Source organism: Neolamprologus brichardi, chromosome 3, assembly GCF_056152115.1.
Source record: "Neolamprologus brichardi isolate AB-2024 chromosome 3, ASM5615211v1, whole genome shotgun sequence".
NCBI lineage: Eukaryota > Metazoa > Chordata > Actinopteri > Cichliformes > Cichlidae > Neolamprologus > Neolamprologus brichardi.
This window is the reverse complement of record NC_142106.1, coordinates 10905236-10921802: the sequence shown is the minus strand read 5'-3', so window position 1 is coordinate 10921802 and position 16567 is coordinate 10905236. Positions and strand designations below refer to the sequence as shown.

General features: G+C 40.6%; 1 protein-coding gene across 1 annotated transcript; it reads left to right on the top strand.

Moving 5' to 3' along the window:
• Positions 1-3134: 3134 nt before the first annotated feature.
• On the top strand, positions 3135-6852 carry LOC102797524 (coxsackievirus and adenovirus receptor homolog). Its single transcript, XM_087838819.1, has 3 exons — positions 3135-3399; positions 5984-6340; positions 6579-6852. Exons 1-3 carry the CDS (start codon positions 3330-3332, stop codon positions 6785-6787), a joined length of 636 nt encoding a protein of 211 aa, XP_087694945.1. The 5' UTR covers positions 3135-3329; the 3' UTR covers positions 6788-6852.
• Positions 6853-16567: the final 9715 nt, after the last annotated feature.

The following is a 16567-nucleotide window of genomic DNA, read 5'->3' as shown; positions in this document are numbered from 1 at the left end:
CATTCTTTTCAATACTGAGTTATCATTACAGTTTTAAGAGATGTTTGGAGCAGAACCAGAGATAAGAGAGTGTATGATATTTGTGATCAACGAGCCAAGAGAGGGGAGTGAAAGTTTAACAGGATTAGTGGGCAGCGGATCAAGTTTACATGATTATGACTTACTAATATTAGAAGATAATCAAATTATTGTAGGAAATTCAAAACTACATAGAAAAGATGACAGTTGAATAGGAGAAAAATGCAGGTAGAACAATTGACCATATCACAAGAAGAGGGCAATTGTTAAGGAAGATCCACAATTTTGGTATAAAAGAAGTCCATAAATTTGTTACAGACTGCTGTAAAGTGTGTATGACAAAAGTATCTGGAGGTTAACAATAATGGGTAATGTAGAAAATAAGTGTTACGAGTGTTTCCTTGAGTGGACTGAATAATAGAAGTGTATTAAGAATATTTAGCATGATAAATAGCTTCTTTATAATGTTGCATATGACTGAGATACACTTCCTTATGAATAGTAAGTCTGGTTTTCCTGAAGAGACATTCCAGGTGAAGTACAACAGCTTTGAGTTGGCAAAGTTCAGATGAATACCATGGGGCAGAGCGAGAGAAAGAAACGGTTCCAGAATTCTGGGAAGCCAAGGAGTTGATAAGTCCATTATTATAGTGAGATACCAAGTCGTCTATGGAAATTGAGGCATCAGCGGTTGGTAAATTATTAATGCCAAGAGAAAGAGCTAACAGATCAGTGCCCCTAATATTTTCTTTAAAGTAATTGAGCAGTTTTGTTTATTTTTGTACAGTGGAAGACTAAAACTGATCTGAAAAAGGCATGTCCGATACGGTACGGTTCTTTGGGTTGACACCAGTACAGCAGACAAGATCCAAAATATGTCCTTTAGAGTGTGTGGGAACATCCATGTATTGGTGTAAGCAAAAATTGTCCAGACAGGATATGAAATCTCTCGTGGATGAATTTGATGTGCTGTCTACGTGGATATTAAAAATTTTCAGCAGTAGTCCATTTGGACATAAGAGTAGAAATTCAGCAAGAAAGTTAGAAAAATCAGTAAAAAGTCAGCGTTGGGTTTACAGCAACTAAAATTGTGGGAATTGGTTCATCAATTTGTATAATCGTGGATTCAAATGAGGAATTGCCAGGAGCAGAAAGAGAAGATACCTTATACGTGTTTTTGTGTAGGATCACAAGGCCACCCCCATGTCCCAAGACATGGGGGTGGCAGGTGTAATCAAATCCACGCAGAATGGTAAGATTGAGTTTGGAGAAATCATTTGGATGCTGCCAGGTCTCCATTGGACAAAGAAAGTCAAGTTTATTATTATTAAGAAGATCATAGGTAAGAGGTCCCTTGCCGGAGAGCGATTGGGCATTTAGCAATCCCGTGGAGATGGGGTAGTCACCACTAGAATTTGCAAGCTGACCTGGCCAGGCTAACAAGCACACTACGGTCAAAAGTCTGTCCAACGAGCTTTCTGGTGGAGCAGCAGTGAGATGGCCACAGAGATGGTATCAGGTTCCTGCTGTCGATCCTGTAATTCCGTCTGGATCATCAGTGGACATACTTTCGACGCAGGTGCCAGGCAATGTCCGGGTGGAGCAGTAAAGCTGACGGAAGGGCCGATATGTGCTGGAAGCGTAGATATAGTTTTGATGCAGTGTACCTCAGAGTGGAGGAGACAGGCTTCAGTATGGACTGCAGAACAAACCCAGCAACAAGAGGCTGGAAGAACAGTTTTGATGTGATAATGTCGGAAAGCTGGCTGTCCAAAAACAGCCCAGTAGCTAACAGTTGATTCTAATAGCTGACAGTAAATATGGCTAAAGTATTCCAGCCAAACAGGTAAGGCAGAGAAACACCTTACCTGGCAGAAGACATGGGTTCCGGGAATAAAACAAACTTGTGTAACTATACTGAGCAATAAGTTTAGAAGCTATAGAAAGAGAGCAGCGTCAGCCGAAAAGCGCCAGCGTTCACTTTCTCCTAACCAACTAAACAAACCAACCAAAATAATAATTACTAACATTGGGAGATTTTCCTCTCAGTACAAAAAACATATTGTAAAGTGCAGGGTTGTTTTTTGTTAAGAATTTGAGTTGTGTTCACAGCTTGAGTTTGATGGAGTCTTTAAAAGTTTTGTTCACATTTCGGAATATTTAGTAAAATCTGATGCTTAAGAAAATAAAGACTTCTGTTTTTTAGAGCAATTCACAATTTTTGTACACTACTATTTCTTTTGTAGTGTTACAAAAGAAATGCCCAAAGCCAACCCTTTCAAGTGAAAAAAAAAATGGTTAATGGATTCAGAAGTTTTAAAGAAATCTACAAACACTACAAAACGATCATTTCAGATGAGATGTAAATAATCAATAGCGTCTAATATTAATCTTATATGATCAGAGATATACCAACACTTCTGTTAGTGTCTCATCAGTTATGAAAGCTAACTTCATACTATGAGCAAATATTTGGGCAAAAATATTCTAGTCTAGAAAGATGGGACAGCAGTCAGAAGAGCATTTGAGGGCTTCATTTTTATATATTTATATTTGTGTACAGTGGAACAATTTTGATCTCTGGTCTTTAGCATGGAGCTGATGATTGATGGATGAGAGAGGTTACAGAGATCATTCAAGAAACACTCATGCTGTGTCCCAATTCAGGGTCTGCACGCTTGAAGTACGCATTTCAAGTGCGATTACATCACCGCCACGCGATGACGGCTGTCCCAATTCGAAGTGTACTTCAAATGCATTCAGCCTCAGATATTCAACTAATCAAAGTGATGTCATGACAAAAATGAATGACCAACAAAACATTTTTTTCTCCTTCATTTATGTCACACAATCTCGCGTTTCTCGCGGTTAGCATCATGGTTGCTAGGCAACCATGATGCTAGACCGTCCCATTTCACAAGCCTCTCACTTCCTCACTTCTCGTACTTATAGTACGCACCGTACGTAGTACGCCTAGTGCGTGTACTTCAAGCGTGCAGACCCTGAATTGGGACACAGCCTCAGACCTGGTTTAGCTTTCACCTCTTTTCTTATGACTCACTTTTTGATCGTATAGCTCAGCGTATCTGACGTCACTCTAATGCGACTACCTTCGATACACTGAATCGCAAGTGTGTAGTTTCAACGAGCGGTGGCTAAAGGACAAACATTCTTAGCTTTGCTTAAACTTTATATTTAATCTTTTATATTTACGTCTCAAAGTAATAGTCTTTTATTGACTGAAAACACCATCAGTTTAGGATATTTAGAACAAACTTGGTGTTGGATCAGTAGTTCTCGAGAACACGGAAATGTTTGCTGTAACTGCGTCACTCCGCTCAACTTTGCTGTTTGTAGGTGTCTTCATGTTTGTATCCGCAGGTGAGGTTGATAAACCAAATGTTGTTTCCCCCTGAGATCAACAATGAAAAACGTATAAGTGTGGTTTACATTTTACCAGTACTTCCCAAATAATTAGTTTCATGTCAATTCCATTTGTTTGTGTCCGTGAACGCATCATGAGGCTGGGTGGAGTCTTTCCTTGTTTTATCGTAGAGTTAGCATGTTTGCTATCTGTACTATTGCGGGGACTATCCATCTGCCTAAAGTGAGCTCTGTTGTTGAAATAGTGGCAGTGCACACATTATGCGGTATAAAACCGTCGTTGGCGTCTGTTGCTCGTGTTGTTGGTGGTCTGTCAGCCAGCCGGGGAGCAGAGCGAAGTGCTAACACACAAAAAGCTCCCGGGTGTTAAAAATAGTGTCACTACAGTCACAGTCTGTCGTTTTCGTGCTTTAGTTTTTGATCTTTGATGTATTTTAGCTTCTCTTGTTCTCGGTGAACTCCGGTATCACTTCAAGCAATTTTTCGGTCCACTTGCCAAACAGTGAACGTTCATAACTGGTTTACGTCATCGGCTTACGGCAATGTACAGTCAGGATCTTGTAGAACTGAACCAGAACCAGATGTAGTACATCTGGGCTGTGTGACCCCCCCCCCTCAACAAAAAGCGTACACAGGCTAATTTGTGGGACCATAAAACCAGCTTAATGTGTGTGAAGACCCGTTGGAACGCTGCAGTATAGAACTGTCAAAAATCTGCAGAAGTTTGGCTGACATCTTACTTGACTGCTTGAAATGCAGAATTAAATTTAAGATGATCAAGGCCGATCTTTTTAAGGCCCAAGTAAGCCGTCCAGACCCTTTTTGAACATAGGAAAGGCTCTTTCTTTCAATTTGCGTGTAGAAATGCCAAACAATGAAGCAATTCTCATCTTCATCATACTGTTTAGATAAGATATGAGATGAGAGGAAAAGGAGTTGCAGAGAAGGGTGCTGTGTAGGAGTACTGTACATGTGATGGTGCAGGATAATAAAAAAGGTGGAAATGACAGTGAAGCAGGTTGCCAGTAGCTCAGGAGTGTACCATACTGTTGCTGTGGTGGGGCAGACACAGTCTGTAATGGTGTAGTGGGAGGCCCAAGAGACAAAAATGGCATAGAGATGAGTAGCTGAGTTTGAAGTCCTCAGATATCTGGGCATGTGTTGCGCCCTGCTGGGATGGAGATTCGGTGCTGGCTGCCCATCATATAACTCTCTCGGTGTAGCCAAAGTGGGTGGTGTAGTTTCGGTATGTGCTGGCTCGAAGTACCACTTCTGAAACATATGTTGGAACGCTGGTCTTTACAAGTCTTCTGTAAGAAAGAGTGTAGCAATCCAGGAATGTCTAATTGTCTTTAACGTGTCTGTGGGACTTTAACAAACATTGAGTGCACCTGATTGCTTGTCAGTCTTAATTCAAACTCAGTGCAGCCAGGACTGAACATATTGGGCTATAGTGTGTGTGTGTGCTTTTCTAGTATATTCATTATCATAATGTCCACAAGAGGTCGCTGTAAGCCATAAATTGGTATTAATTAAATGTGGCTTACAAGTTTGTTAATAATAAGATACAAATATGACAAACCTAACAACAGCTATAGAGTTGGACAGGACCGTAGAAGTTCTTTAACTCATCAGCAGGATTGCTACCTTCCTCTCCTTTGCGCTAAAGGAACAGGATGAGCACTGCCAGAGCTACAAATTGACCTCCAGCAGGTGGCGAGAGTATGCAGGCAGTTCCTAAAGGATGAATTTTATATCATTGACTGTCCCAGATCACATGGTAAATCCAGGACACTAAATCCAGGCTAAATCCAAGATATTATGTTTCACTCCATCTAAATGTCCAGGAGCCCAATCATGTGGTAAATGAACTGATGATTCTTATGTGAAATAGTATAGATGTCATCATCGTTTCTTTCCCCATTGAGATCTGGTGTGTTTTCAAAGTGTTCCTTCAATTTTTTGAGCAGTATATTTATGAAAGAGTTGCTCTCATTCATAATAAGCTCCTGGTTTATTATAGAAAGCGGTACAAACAACAGTGCTCTAACCCTCTGAGGTCTCTACTGAAGGCGATGAGTAATTCTAACCCTGTGCTACTGAAATATGAGATTGAAAAGTGCTCCAAACTATAAGGAGATATAAAAAAAACACAGTTTGGTGTCAGCAGGAATATATTAAAGTTAGATCTGCTCACAGGTGGGTGTGCAGCTTCACTATATGCATTTAATGATAGCTAGAACAAACAGTTTATTTGTCCTCCTCTTGGATTATACTTACTGTAGCTCCAGCTCTGCCCTTCCATGATCTCCACTTTATCCTCTCAGTGTTTACAGCTCTCATTTTGTTCAGTATTGGTGCACACAGCACTCTCAGTTCATCTGATGTTTAAATAATACAGCTTTCCATTAGCCAAAAACTAAAAACCCACACAAAAAAACCACCCTGAGCAAAATTTCTAAAGTAACACAGTCATTAGTGTTTAGATGATTAAATAAAATAATAGAAACAACCAAAACGAGAAGTAATCAGTTGAACTTTGACCTTTAACCTCTCTGCTCTGTGTTGTTTCCTCTTTCAGACCAGAAAACCATCACAGCTCAGTCTGGACATAACATCATTCTGCCATGTCGAGCTTCAAACAACAACATCATAGGTGTAGAGTGGAACAGAGCTGACCTGGAAAACGAATATGTTCTTTTTTATCGGGATGGGCGATTTGATAGAGAAAACCAGCATCCATCTTTTAAGAACCGGGTGAATCTGCAGGACAGACAGATGAAGGAAGGAGACGTGTCTTTGAGTCTGAAGAATGTGACGACTAATGACAATGGAACATACGAGTGTCGTGTCAAGACAGGAACAAAACGTAGAAAGAGAGCTATTTTAAATGATAAACCCATCAGCATCATCGCCCTGAGAGTTGTTGATCCTCCAGGTGAGTGAGCAGAGTTGAGTGTGTGTGTGATCAGAGGTGAAGCTGCTTCCTGGTTGTTGATGTTTGTTTCTAAAGATGTTGTTGATGAGACTTTGTAGAAAGCAGCTGGTCTGAGTGATGTGATCAGAGTGCAGTAGATAATGTCTGACAGCAGTTTGAAGAGGAAATGGATTCTGTTCTGTTCTTCACTCATCACCTACCTGACAGCTGACACCTCACACCTGTTTCTCACCTGCAGGTCAGCTGGGAGGAGACACAGAGGATGAAGAGAAGGAGGCTGGATCTGTTGGACTGATAGTTGGTCTGTCAGTTTCTGCTTTGCTTCTTGGTGCTGCTGTTGTTGGTTTTCTGATCTTCAGAAAGCATAAACAAAATCCAAATCAGAATTCATACCAGCCTCCTGCTGAACCGCAACCTGTTGCGAATGGTGATGATGATGCTGGGTAAGAAATTCCTACATCTCTGAGGCAAATGGAAGTAAAACAATATTGCCTTAAGGCGACTGTTGTTGTGATTTGTGATTTGGCACTGTATAAATAAAATTGAAAAGTGGTTTAATAAATAAGCTATGATCAGGTTGAAATAACAGAGGGGTGGACATGCTCACCGTGCCTTAAGTAAGAAAAGAAAAAAAAAAGTTCAGAGACCATCAAGGAGAAGCAATATCTCAGCCCAACAGAAAACAAACGGGTATAAAAATGTCAGGTTAATATGCAACTTGAAAAAGAAAAAAAAAAACAGTTAGCCAGTGTCTGTGGTATAAATAGATATTAGAGTGTAAGTGATCTTGCAAGAATTAAAGTCATTTTAAAAAAACAATAAAATTTTATTTTTACAGAAGATACTACCAATCCGGTCGTTAAGTGATGACGTGACGAATCCTACTTCTGGGCCTAAAGTAGTCTGTGTTTAATATGGCTTTTGTGTTGTTAACATGTTTAATGTTTTGTATTTTCTTCTATTTAATCTCAAAAAGCTCCTAAAACAGTCAGTGATCACTGTTGACCTCCCTCAGCTTTTATTACTTCTAATCATTTATTTAAGCTCAGTTTTTAAAACCTTAGGATGTAACTACAGCCCAGCCCATGCAGCAGTATATGAATGACTAACCTCGTATTGTGGATGGATTATCTCAGTTGTTCTCCTGGCTGAAGTTTGGTCCTTTTACAGCATCCTGCCATGCGATTACATTTGTTCCTGACCACCGAGAACATTCACGTTAACTTTTATCGAGTGGAAAAAAAGTTAGCTTGTTTATATGCTAACATAGCTGTGTCGCTAGCGGTCATGTAGCACATCATTATATACCAGCTAGCCAAACTTCAGTAACCCTACAAACGTCACTGCTGTTTAGTTTTCTGTCTTCATTTATGTTGGAAGTGATAACAGAGCTGTACGTTTTAATTTGTTTCCCAAACCCTGCAGTCAGAACATGCTATATTGTATTTAGATAGAAGCTAGCGAGCTAACTTCCTGCTAACTTCTAACTCCGTTAAATGTCATAAATTCCGTTTTCACGGATGCCTGGATGTTAAACTCAATTGTTACACCTGGTAGAGCAGAACGCTGATCATTTTATTAAAGATGAAAGACTTAAGACAGTTTTTCAACTCTCAGTAATGCCATAGTGATCGTTTGATATATGGACCTGCAGCGGAGTTTAGGCCCAGACACGGCTAGTGACGTCAGACTTAACGACCGGATAAGAAAATATTCAGAAAAGTTCAGTTCTTCACATGTTTTATTAGCATTTGGGGTTCTTAATGTGCATTGCTATATATTTGCTTCCAACTCTGAGTGTTTTTTCCTCATGATGTATTATACATTTGTAAATTGTTATTATTAGCAGTAATGTTACTTTTGTTACTTTTTGCTGAGGCAGGTCTGAATCTGTTTGTATAGAATTATAAATGTTGGATTAGTGTTTGTAAATGAGGGCCTGACAGTACATCTGCTTTCAGGTTAGTTATTCACTTATTCAGGGGAATGACCAAGTGGAACATTGAGGGGTTCATATAACTGTCTTTTTCCACAAAAAAAAATCATCATTTGTATTCTTCTCAAGCAAAGCTTTAATCTTCCACTGATGTCAGCAAATAACTTCCTTTGTTTCCCTTCAGTATTCATGAATTCCTGTATGTTACAGAATTAGAGTCAATGAGTGTTTTATCTTCAGGTTCAGCTGTTTGTAAGATCAAATTTGTTCTGTGAGGTTTGAACAACACAAATTAATCCTCATGTAGAGATCAGCTGTTACAGTATAATTACAGACACTGACTGAACCCACTGACAACTGTGGATTATAGATCATCAATAATCTCTCAGGTAGTGTTCAGGATCTATTTGGCTGCTAAATGAGTGAATCTTATGATGGAAAGTATAATAAAGCCAAATCTAGAATTAACATCTGAACTGCTGAGTCAGACGTTTCCCACTTTGATCTCTGAAGCTTTACTGAACTCTTCCTTCCATGAAGGAAACTCTTCTCTCTGTTCTCTTGTTTAATGTTTGTGTGTTTGTTTATAATAAAATTTTACACAACTGTAAATGTTTGACTTAATTGAGTCTTTATGTTTTTATTTTAAGTTTTTGGATCTGTAGAGAGTTGTTCATGAAGAATTCATCTGTGCTAGAGTCCGTGGAAATAGATCACTTGTAAAGAAGAATAACATTAGAGATAGAGTATGTGGTACATTCCTCTCACATGTGAATTATACTTCTGTGTTAGTAACCAGAATCCCATTGTAACCCTACACCACATCCTTCTGCATAACATGAAGTACACCACCCCAGAATTGAAACTACACATCAGTATTCATTATGTCAAATGCAGAGTTTACAAAAGTCTTCTTTGCAAGGAAATATGAAAGAAAGACACGTTAAATTTATATAGTGTTTTATATACATGGAGTTTCACATCAAATGTTGTTTGCATACTTATGTGTATGAGGAGAAGAAGACATGTTTACCTGCAAATTAAATATTTATATGGAATATAATAAAGTTTGACGACAGCCAATGTTCCCTCTAAGCTGCGCATGTGCACAATTGCACACTGCTGGCACGGTATCTGCACACAGAAAATCTGCGTTGCGCACAAAAAAAAATCTAACCTGAATTAAAATTAAAATTAAAACTTTAACAACTCTGTTTTGTAATGTTAGTAAGTGACTGGCTGCTCCCGTATGGGATTAGAGTGATGCTGCCTTATCCCATAGTCCAGCCAATAATGCGATTCACATACGGAGCTAATCCACATGTTTTAGCTAGCACAGCTGCATGGCTGATGTGGAAGCCACATTAATGACAACGTGTACAACCATTGGAGATGTGAGGAGGACAGACGGAACAATTGATGGAAAAAGTGTGGGCTTTATACCAGTTTTTAAATTGTGTTGATAGCAATGTTCCCTCTAATTTTTCATGTGTGTGAGCGAACACACAAACTCCCTGAGTGATCACTTGGACAACTCTGAGCAACATCAGACGTGTGCACTGTGGTCACACCAGCATCGAATCCATCCAAGTTACATGGTTTATTAAAATAATCAAATGACATCATTTTCATTTATGTTAGACTACTTTTAATTAACTGCTTTAGCCCACTTACAATGAAAATTTAAAAAACTTTTGTTCATGACCTGTGTAGTATGTTAACACTATTGGAAGTAAAAATAACTTGAACTCCAGTTTTGAAAACAAAACTTCCTTTTTTCTTCTTTTTTTTTTTATAAAGCTCTGACTTGTATTATGAGGCTGTGGGAGAGAGTCCTGTAACTCTCTGTCTGGAGCCAGGAACCATTATTACGGAGAGACATTTAAACAGGAGATTGAGAGCCCAGTTGCTTTACAGACGCAAGTACAACCTGGACGCCGGAATAGATTTTATTGTCAACCAACTGCAAGGGCCTGGGAAGGATCACGGTTATCGGTCAAGTGTTTCGTGCCCACAAATTAGCATTTCGTGCACACGAAGTAGTATTTTGTGGCCACAATTTATTTATTTTTTGGACCATGTCATCAGAGGGGCTCCGTAAGAATTGAACCAGGTCTAAATTTTTAAAAAAAAGAGGACTTTATAAGATAGACCTTCTGGAGGACCTGATGGACCCAGATACGGTGAGGACGTACTTTACGCCACTGCTCTGCTCTTCACAGTAAATAGAAACGCTCTCCAAACGCTAGATCGACAGCTGCCATCTTGCAAATATACTGTCTGGCACTACTTCCTCCGACATTTACGCTTTTGACGTGCGACCAATTCGCGTTCGACGTGCATTGAGGTGCGAATGTGCACGCGACCCAAGAGGGGCGTCTGGCGCATTTTGGTCGCGTCTATCGCGTTTGGTGTGAACGGACCGTAATGGATTCAATATTGATTTTAGTGACCTCTGATTGATGTAACCGGGTGTCATTACTGCCGACATGAATTCTAACTTTACTGAATTCATGCTAATCCTTAGCCAGCAGTTTTACATTTCCCTCAATGTCACCTGCTCTGGCTACTGCAAGACATTTGACTATGGTTACTGGTCGATTATCTTGTTAATAATTTCACCTCCTCACTACGTACGACTCTGGATACTGTAGCTCCAGTGAAAACTAAGGTCTCTAATCAGAAGTACCTGACCCCGTGGTATAATTCTCAAACACGTACCCTAAAGCAGATGACTCGTAATCTGGAGAAGAAATGGCGTGTCACAAATTTAGAGGATCATCATTTAGCCTGGAGAAATAGTTTGCTGCTTTATAAGAAAGCCCTCCGCAAAGCCAGAACAGCTTACTACTCATCACTGATTGAAGAAAATAAGAACAACCCCAGGTTTCTCTTCAGCTCTGTAGCCAGGCTGACAAAAAGTCAGAGCTCTTTTGAGCCAACCATCCCTTTAACGTTAACTAGTGATGACTTCATGAACTTCTTCACAAATAAAATTTTTATCATTAGAGAAAAAATTACCAATAATCATCCCACAGATGTAATATTATCTACAGCTACTCTTAGTACCATTGATGTTAAGTTAGACTCTTTTTCTCCAATCGATCTTTCTGAGTTAACTTCAATAATTACTTCCTCCAAACCATCAACGTGTCTTTTAGACCCCATTCCTACAAAACTGCTCAAAGAAGTCCTGCCATTGATTAATTCTTCGATCTTATATATGATCAACCTATCTCTAATAATCGGCTATGTACCACAGGCCTTCAAGGTGGCTGCAGTTAAACCTTTACTCAAAAAGCATCTCTAGACCCAGCAGTCTTAGCTAATTATAGGCCAATCTCCAACCTTCCTTTCATATCAAAAATCCTTGAAAGAGTAGTTGTCAAACAGCTAACAGATCATCTGCAGAGGAATGGTTTATTTGAAGAGTTTCAGTCAGGTTTCAGAGTTCATCACAGCACAGAAACAGCTTTAGTGAAGGTTACAAATGATCTTCTTATGGCCTCTGACAGTGGACTCATCTCTGTGCTTGTCCTTCTTGACCTTAGTGCAGCATTCGATACTGTTGACCATAATATCCTATTAGAGCGATTAGAACATGCTGTAGGTATTACAGGTATTGCACTGCAGTGGTTTGTATCATATCTATCTAATAGACTCCAATTTGTGCATGTAAATGGAGAGTCCTCTTCACACACTGAGGTTAATTATGGAGTTCCACAGGGTTCAGTGCTAGGACCAATTCTGTTTACATTATACATGCTTCCCCTAGGCAGCATCATTAGAAGACATAGCATACATTTTCACTGCTATGCAGATGACACCCAGCTCTATCTGTCCATGAAGCCAGATAACACACACCAATTAGTTAAACTGCAGGAATGTCTTAAAGACATAAAGATGTTGTTGCGTCTGTCAAACATTGTCATCCCCTATGTAGCCGGTGTATCAGAGAAACTCAGGAGGGTTTTCTCCAAGCATGACATCCCGGTGTACTTCAGACCCAGCAACACACTCAGACAAAAACTGGTTCACCCGAAAGACAAAACGCCAAAACACAGACTTAACAATGTGGTGTATGCTGTACAGTGCAGCGAGGAATGCCCAGACCTCTACATTGGAGAGACCAAACAGCCACTTCACAAGCGCATGGCACAACACAGAAGAGCCACCTCCACAGGACAAGACTCAGCTGTCCATCTGCATCTTAAGGATAAAGGACACTCATTCGAGGATGCCAATGTTCACATTTTGGACAGAGAGGACAGGTGGTTTGAAAGAGGAGTGAAAGAAGCCATCTATGTCCACTGTGAGCGACCATCTTTGAACAGAGGCGGTGGTTTACGACACCAACTCTCTGCCATCTATAATCCAGTTTTGAGATCCCTTCCCAGATGCCTTAACGCCCACTCCCACCCTGGGCCATCTGACCTCAGGAATTTGCATGATAAGGTGGGGCCAGGTTTCACAATGAACTCACCCGAAACTCTGGCTGATTGGGACCCACACCCAGTTCCACACCTTGGCTCAGGCGATTAGAGGTTCATCAGGGGGTCCTTTTGTCCCTCTGTGGGGGGACACTCCCACTAGGTTTGTATTTGGGACTCTCCACCATTTGACCTTAGAACTGAAGAAGCTTCTCGGATGAGAGGTGAAACGTCTTCAAGTAACTTAAAGAAGTCCAGACGCTTTTCTTTGCAAGCTCCTTTGACTACGATGACCTGGATGACTGAGAACCTTCACAGACAACCTCTGTCTCTCTTCCACAGCATGTCTTTTATCCTGTCTTCCTTCTCTCACCCCAACCAATCACAGCAGATGGCCCCGCCCCTCCCTGAGCCTGGTTCTGCCGGAGGTTTCTTCCTTTTAAAAGGGAGTTTTTCCTTCCCACTGTCGCCAAAGTGCTTGCTCATAGGGGGTCATATGACTGTTGGGTTTTTCTCTGTATCTATGAAGCGCCTTGAGGCGACTTTTGTTGTGATTTGGCGCTATATAAGTAAAATTGAATTGAATTGAATTGAATCTAGTTTCACAGGTCTCAAAACAGAATTGCCAATTAAAAGTGTGTGTTGCCAAGTGGGGAAAAGCAGTTAGACAAATGAACAGGTTGGTGGCATACCAGGGGTTTCTGCTTAAGACTGTGCTTCTTCCTTACTGTCACCCAGCTGTCCGGTTTTCCTGGCTGCTTGGGACAATATGTGGAGGGAGATCAAACATGGCCTATGCTACCTTTGGCTGCACTAGCTACAGTGGCCTGGTTAGCCACGGGTTTTTCAAGGGTGCAAAGCTGAGTCTTAAATTCAGTGATCTTGGTCTCAGGAGCTGCAAACAGGTCACTTTTTTTACCAGTATCGTTATTACTAAAAGAGGCTAAGGAGTAACTAAACATCTGACACAATGAGCAGGAAAATGCAGGTGTGAGAGTTGAAGAGGCCATGCTGCTAGCAGGTCAACTATGAGCTAAGCCAAGCTAGTGAATCCTTAAAGATACAGTGAGTGAATAATGTAAAAATAATTAGCAGGTAAATCAACAGACCATGTACTTTGGATAAAACATGTGATTACACTATGAAATAAGATGCAAGTTCTTCAGTTACACTTAAACACCACTGTGTTGTAACAGGAAAAGGAAGTGATACTCTAATGCAGAGAGACCTAACACCGAGTGAGAGCAATGCACCTTATCACTTATCAGGTTTGTATATCCCAGTGATCCTAGGAGCTGTGTTGTCACGGGCAATTTAAGCCTGGCATGGTCTTCAGGGGCAAATTGGCCCTGGATGATGGGCTGGAGAAAGAGTGATTCTCACAGCTCATATGTTGTCATGACCATAAGGATTGGGCAAATGTACGGGGCAAAGGTCCTGATGCTCCTATTCTTGGATTCCAAAACTGGCTTTTGGTACATGGAATGCAATTTCTTTGGTGGAGAAGGCACCAACGCCGGTGTTTGTGATTGAGGGATACCAACGAAACATAGTCTGACTCTCCTTGACGCCTGGTTCAGGCTCTCGATCTAGTTCCCTGGGGAGACGTTGAACTGTGTTCCACTCAGGAGTTGACCTAGGTGAGAGGTGGTGGGCAATGCTGGGTATATTTGTATCCTCCCATATTACTACCTACATATTGGGTTTTTCCCTGGTGGACGAGAGGGTTTCTTCCCTACACCTATAGGTTTGGGAATATGTCCTAACTGTCATCTGTCCTTGTGTGCTGAATGGAAATTCAGAGACTTCTTGGGTCACTGAGCGGAAGGTGCTCAATCTGGGGAGTACGTTATTCTGCTGGGAGACTTAAATGCTTGCGTGGGCAACAAAAGTGAGACCGGGAAAGGAATGATTGTTTCTCCATACTTTCTTCATAAAGAAGACCTGGAAGACTTGGAACATAAGTACATGGCACCAGGACACCTTGGCTCACAGGTCAAAAATTGATTGATTGGTTGGTTAATTCTGATGTATCATCAGATCTGTGGCTGTATGTTCTGGACACTTAAAGGAAGAGAGGGGCTGAGGTGTTAACTGATCAATACCTGGTGGGGAGTGAGATGAGGTGGCAGGATAAGACACTGGACAGTGAAGGTATCTATCAAAGGCCATAGCTTACAAGATCTTTAATTCCCACCTTGGTCAGAGCTTTAATATCATTTTGAAGGAGGCTGGAAGTAGTGAGTATGAATGGATGGTGTTTTGCATGCATTGTTGAAGTAAATACAGGGAGCTGTGTTTAAGGTTATTGGTGCCTATTGTGGCAGGTGTTGCAGAACTAGAGTGTGGAGAATGAAGGTGCATCCAGCTGAGGAAGGAGTAGAAGAAGGAGTCTTATCAGTCTTGGTTAGCCTTTGGGACTCCTGAAGCAGTGGACAAGTACCGGCTGACCAAGTACAGCTTTGGTAGTGGCTGAAATTGTGGAACATGACTTTCAGTTGACCTCAAAGCAATTTGATGTATAATGTAATGTAAACCTTTATTAATCCCATAGGAAATTAGTCCTCTCTATTTAAGCAATTCACTGTCTACCATATTCTATTCATATTCATATTCTACCATAAATAAACTTATATTATTAAAAGATTATACTGACTACTAAATATAATTTCCATTGACAATTAACGTTGTGTTCAAAACAGCAGTCCAACATGACTAACCAGATCAGTCAGTGTTTTTGGTATAAATTATATTATTACATGCCAAATAATTTACCAGTAGGTGTAGAAGAGTCAGAGAAACCAATAGACCATTCATGATATGAATGTACCTGAGTCTGTGTAATTGAATAATTAAACGAAAGGGAGCATGGTCAGAATACTAGCTGTGTGGAGTTCAATCAGTGAGGTCAATCATTATGTGAAGAATGTGTCATTCATGTGGCCCATATTTAAGGACGAAGCCAGCACATGTTGTACATGCAGTTCTCTCTGAAAACCTGAGAAAGATGGGTCGTGCCAGACATTGTTCAGAAGAACAGCGTGCTTTAATCAAAAAGTTGATGGGGGAGGGAAAAACATATAAAGAAGTGCAGAAAATGATAGGCTGCTCAGATAAAATGATCTCCAATGCTTTAAAATGGAAAGCCAAACCAGAGAGACGTGAAAGAAAATGGAAGACTACCATTCGAATTGATCAAACAATAGCCAGAATGGCAAAGACTCAGCCTCTCTAGGGAGATCAGAGATGGTCTGAAGTAATCTGTGAGTACTGTGACAATCAAAGACTCTTGTGTGAGGCTAATTTATTGGCAAGAAGCCCTTGCAAAGTCCCACTGTGGAAAAAAAAAAGACGTGCTGAAGAAGATACAATTTGCCAAATAACATATAAACTGGCTTAAAGAGAAATGGAGAAACATTTTGTGGACTGATGAAAGTAAGATTGTCCTTTTTGTTTCCAAGGGCCGCAGACAGTTTGTCAGATGACTCACAAACAGTGAAGCTACAGTACACTGTGAAGACCGTGAAGCATGGTGGTGCAAGCATCAGGATATGGGGCTGTTTCTCTTACTATATTTATAGACCTATTTATTGCATAACAGGGATTGTGTATCAATTTGCTAAAATACTTGAAGAGGTCATGCTGCCTTGTGCTGAATAGGAAATGCCCTTGAAATGGGAGTTTCAACAAGACAACGACCCCAAACACACCAGTAGGTGAGCAGCATCTTGGTTCCAGTCAAACAAAATCAAGGTTATGGAGTTGCCCACTCGCTGGACCAAAGAAATGCAGAGGAATTCTGGAAGGTTCTCAAATCATCTTGGGCTGGCATACCTGTTTACAGGTGCCAGAAGTCGGTCC

Bases quoted from the DNA above. Each gene is read 5' to 3' on its own strand.
- LOC102797524 (XM_087838819.1), top strand. From the start codon at position 3,330: ATGTTTGCTGTAACTGCGTCACTCCGCTCAACTTTGCTGTTTGTAGGT. The intron at 3,400-5,983 runs GTGAGGTTGATA...TTCCTCTTTCAG, and splicing joins CTTCATGTTTGTATCCGCAG to ACCAGAAAACCATCACAGCT. The intron at 6,341-6,578 runs GTGAGTGAGCAG...TCTCACCTGCAG, and splicing joins GAGAGTTGTTGATCCTCCAG to GTCAGCTGGGAGGAGACACA.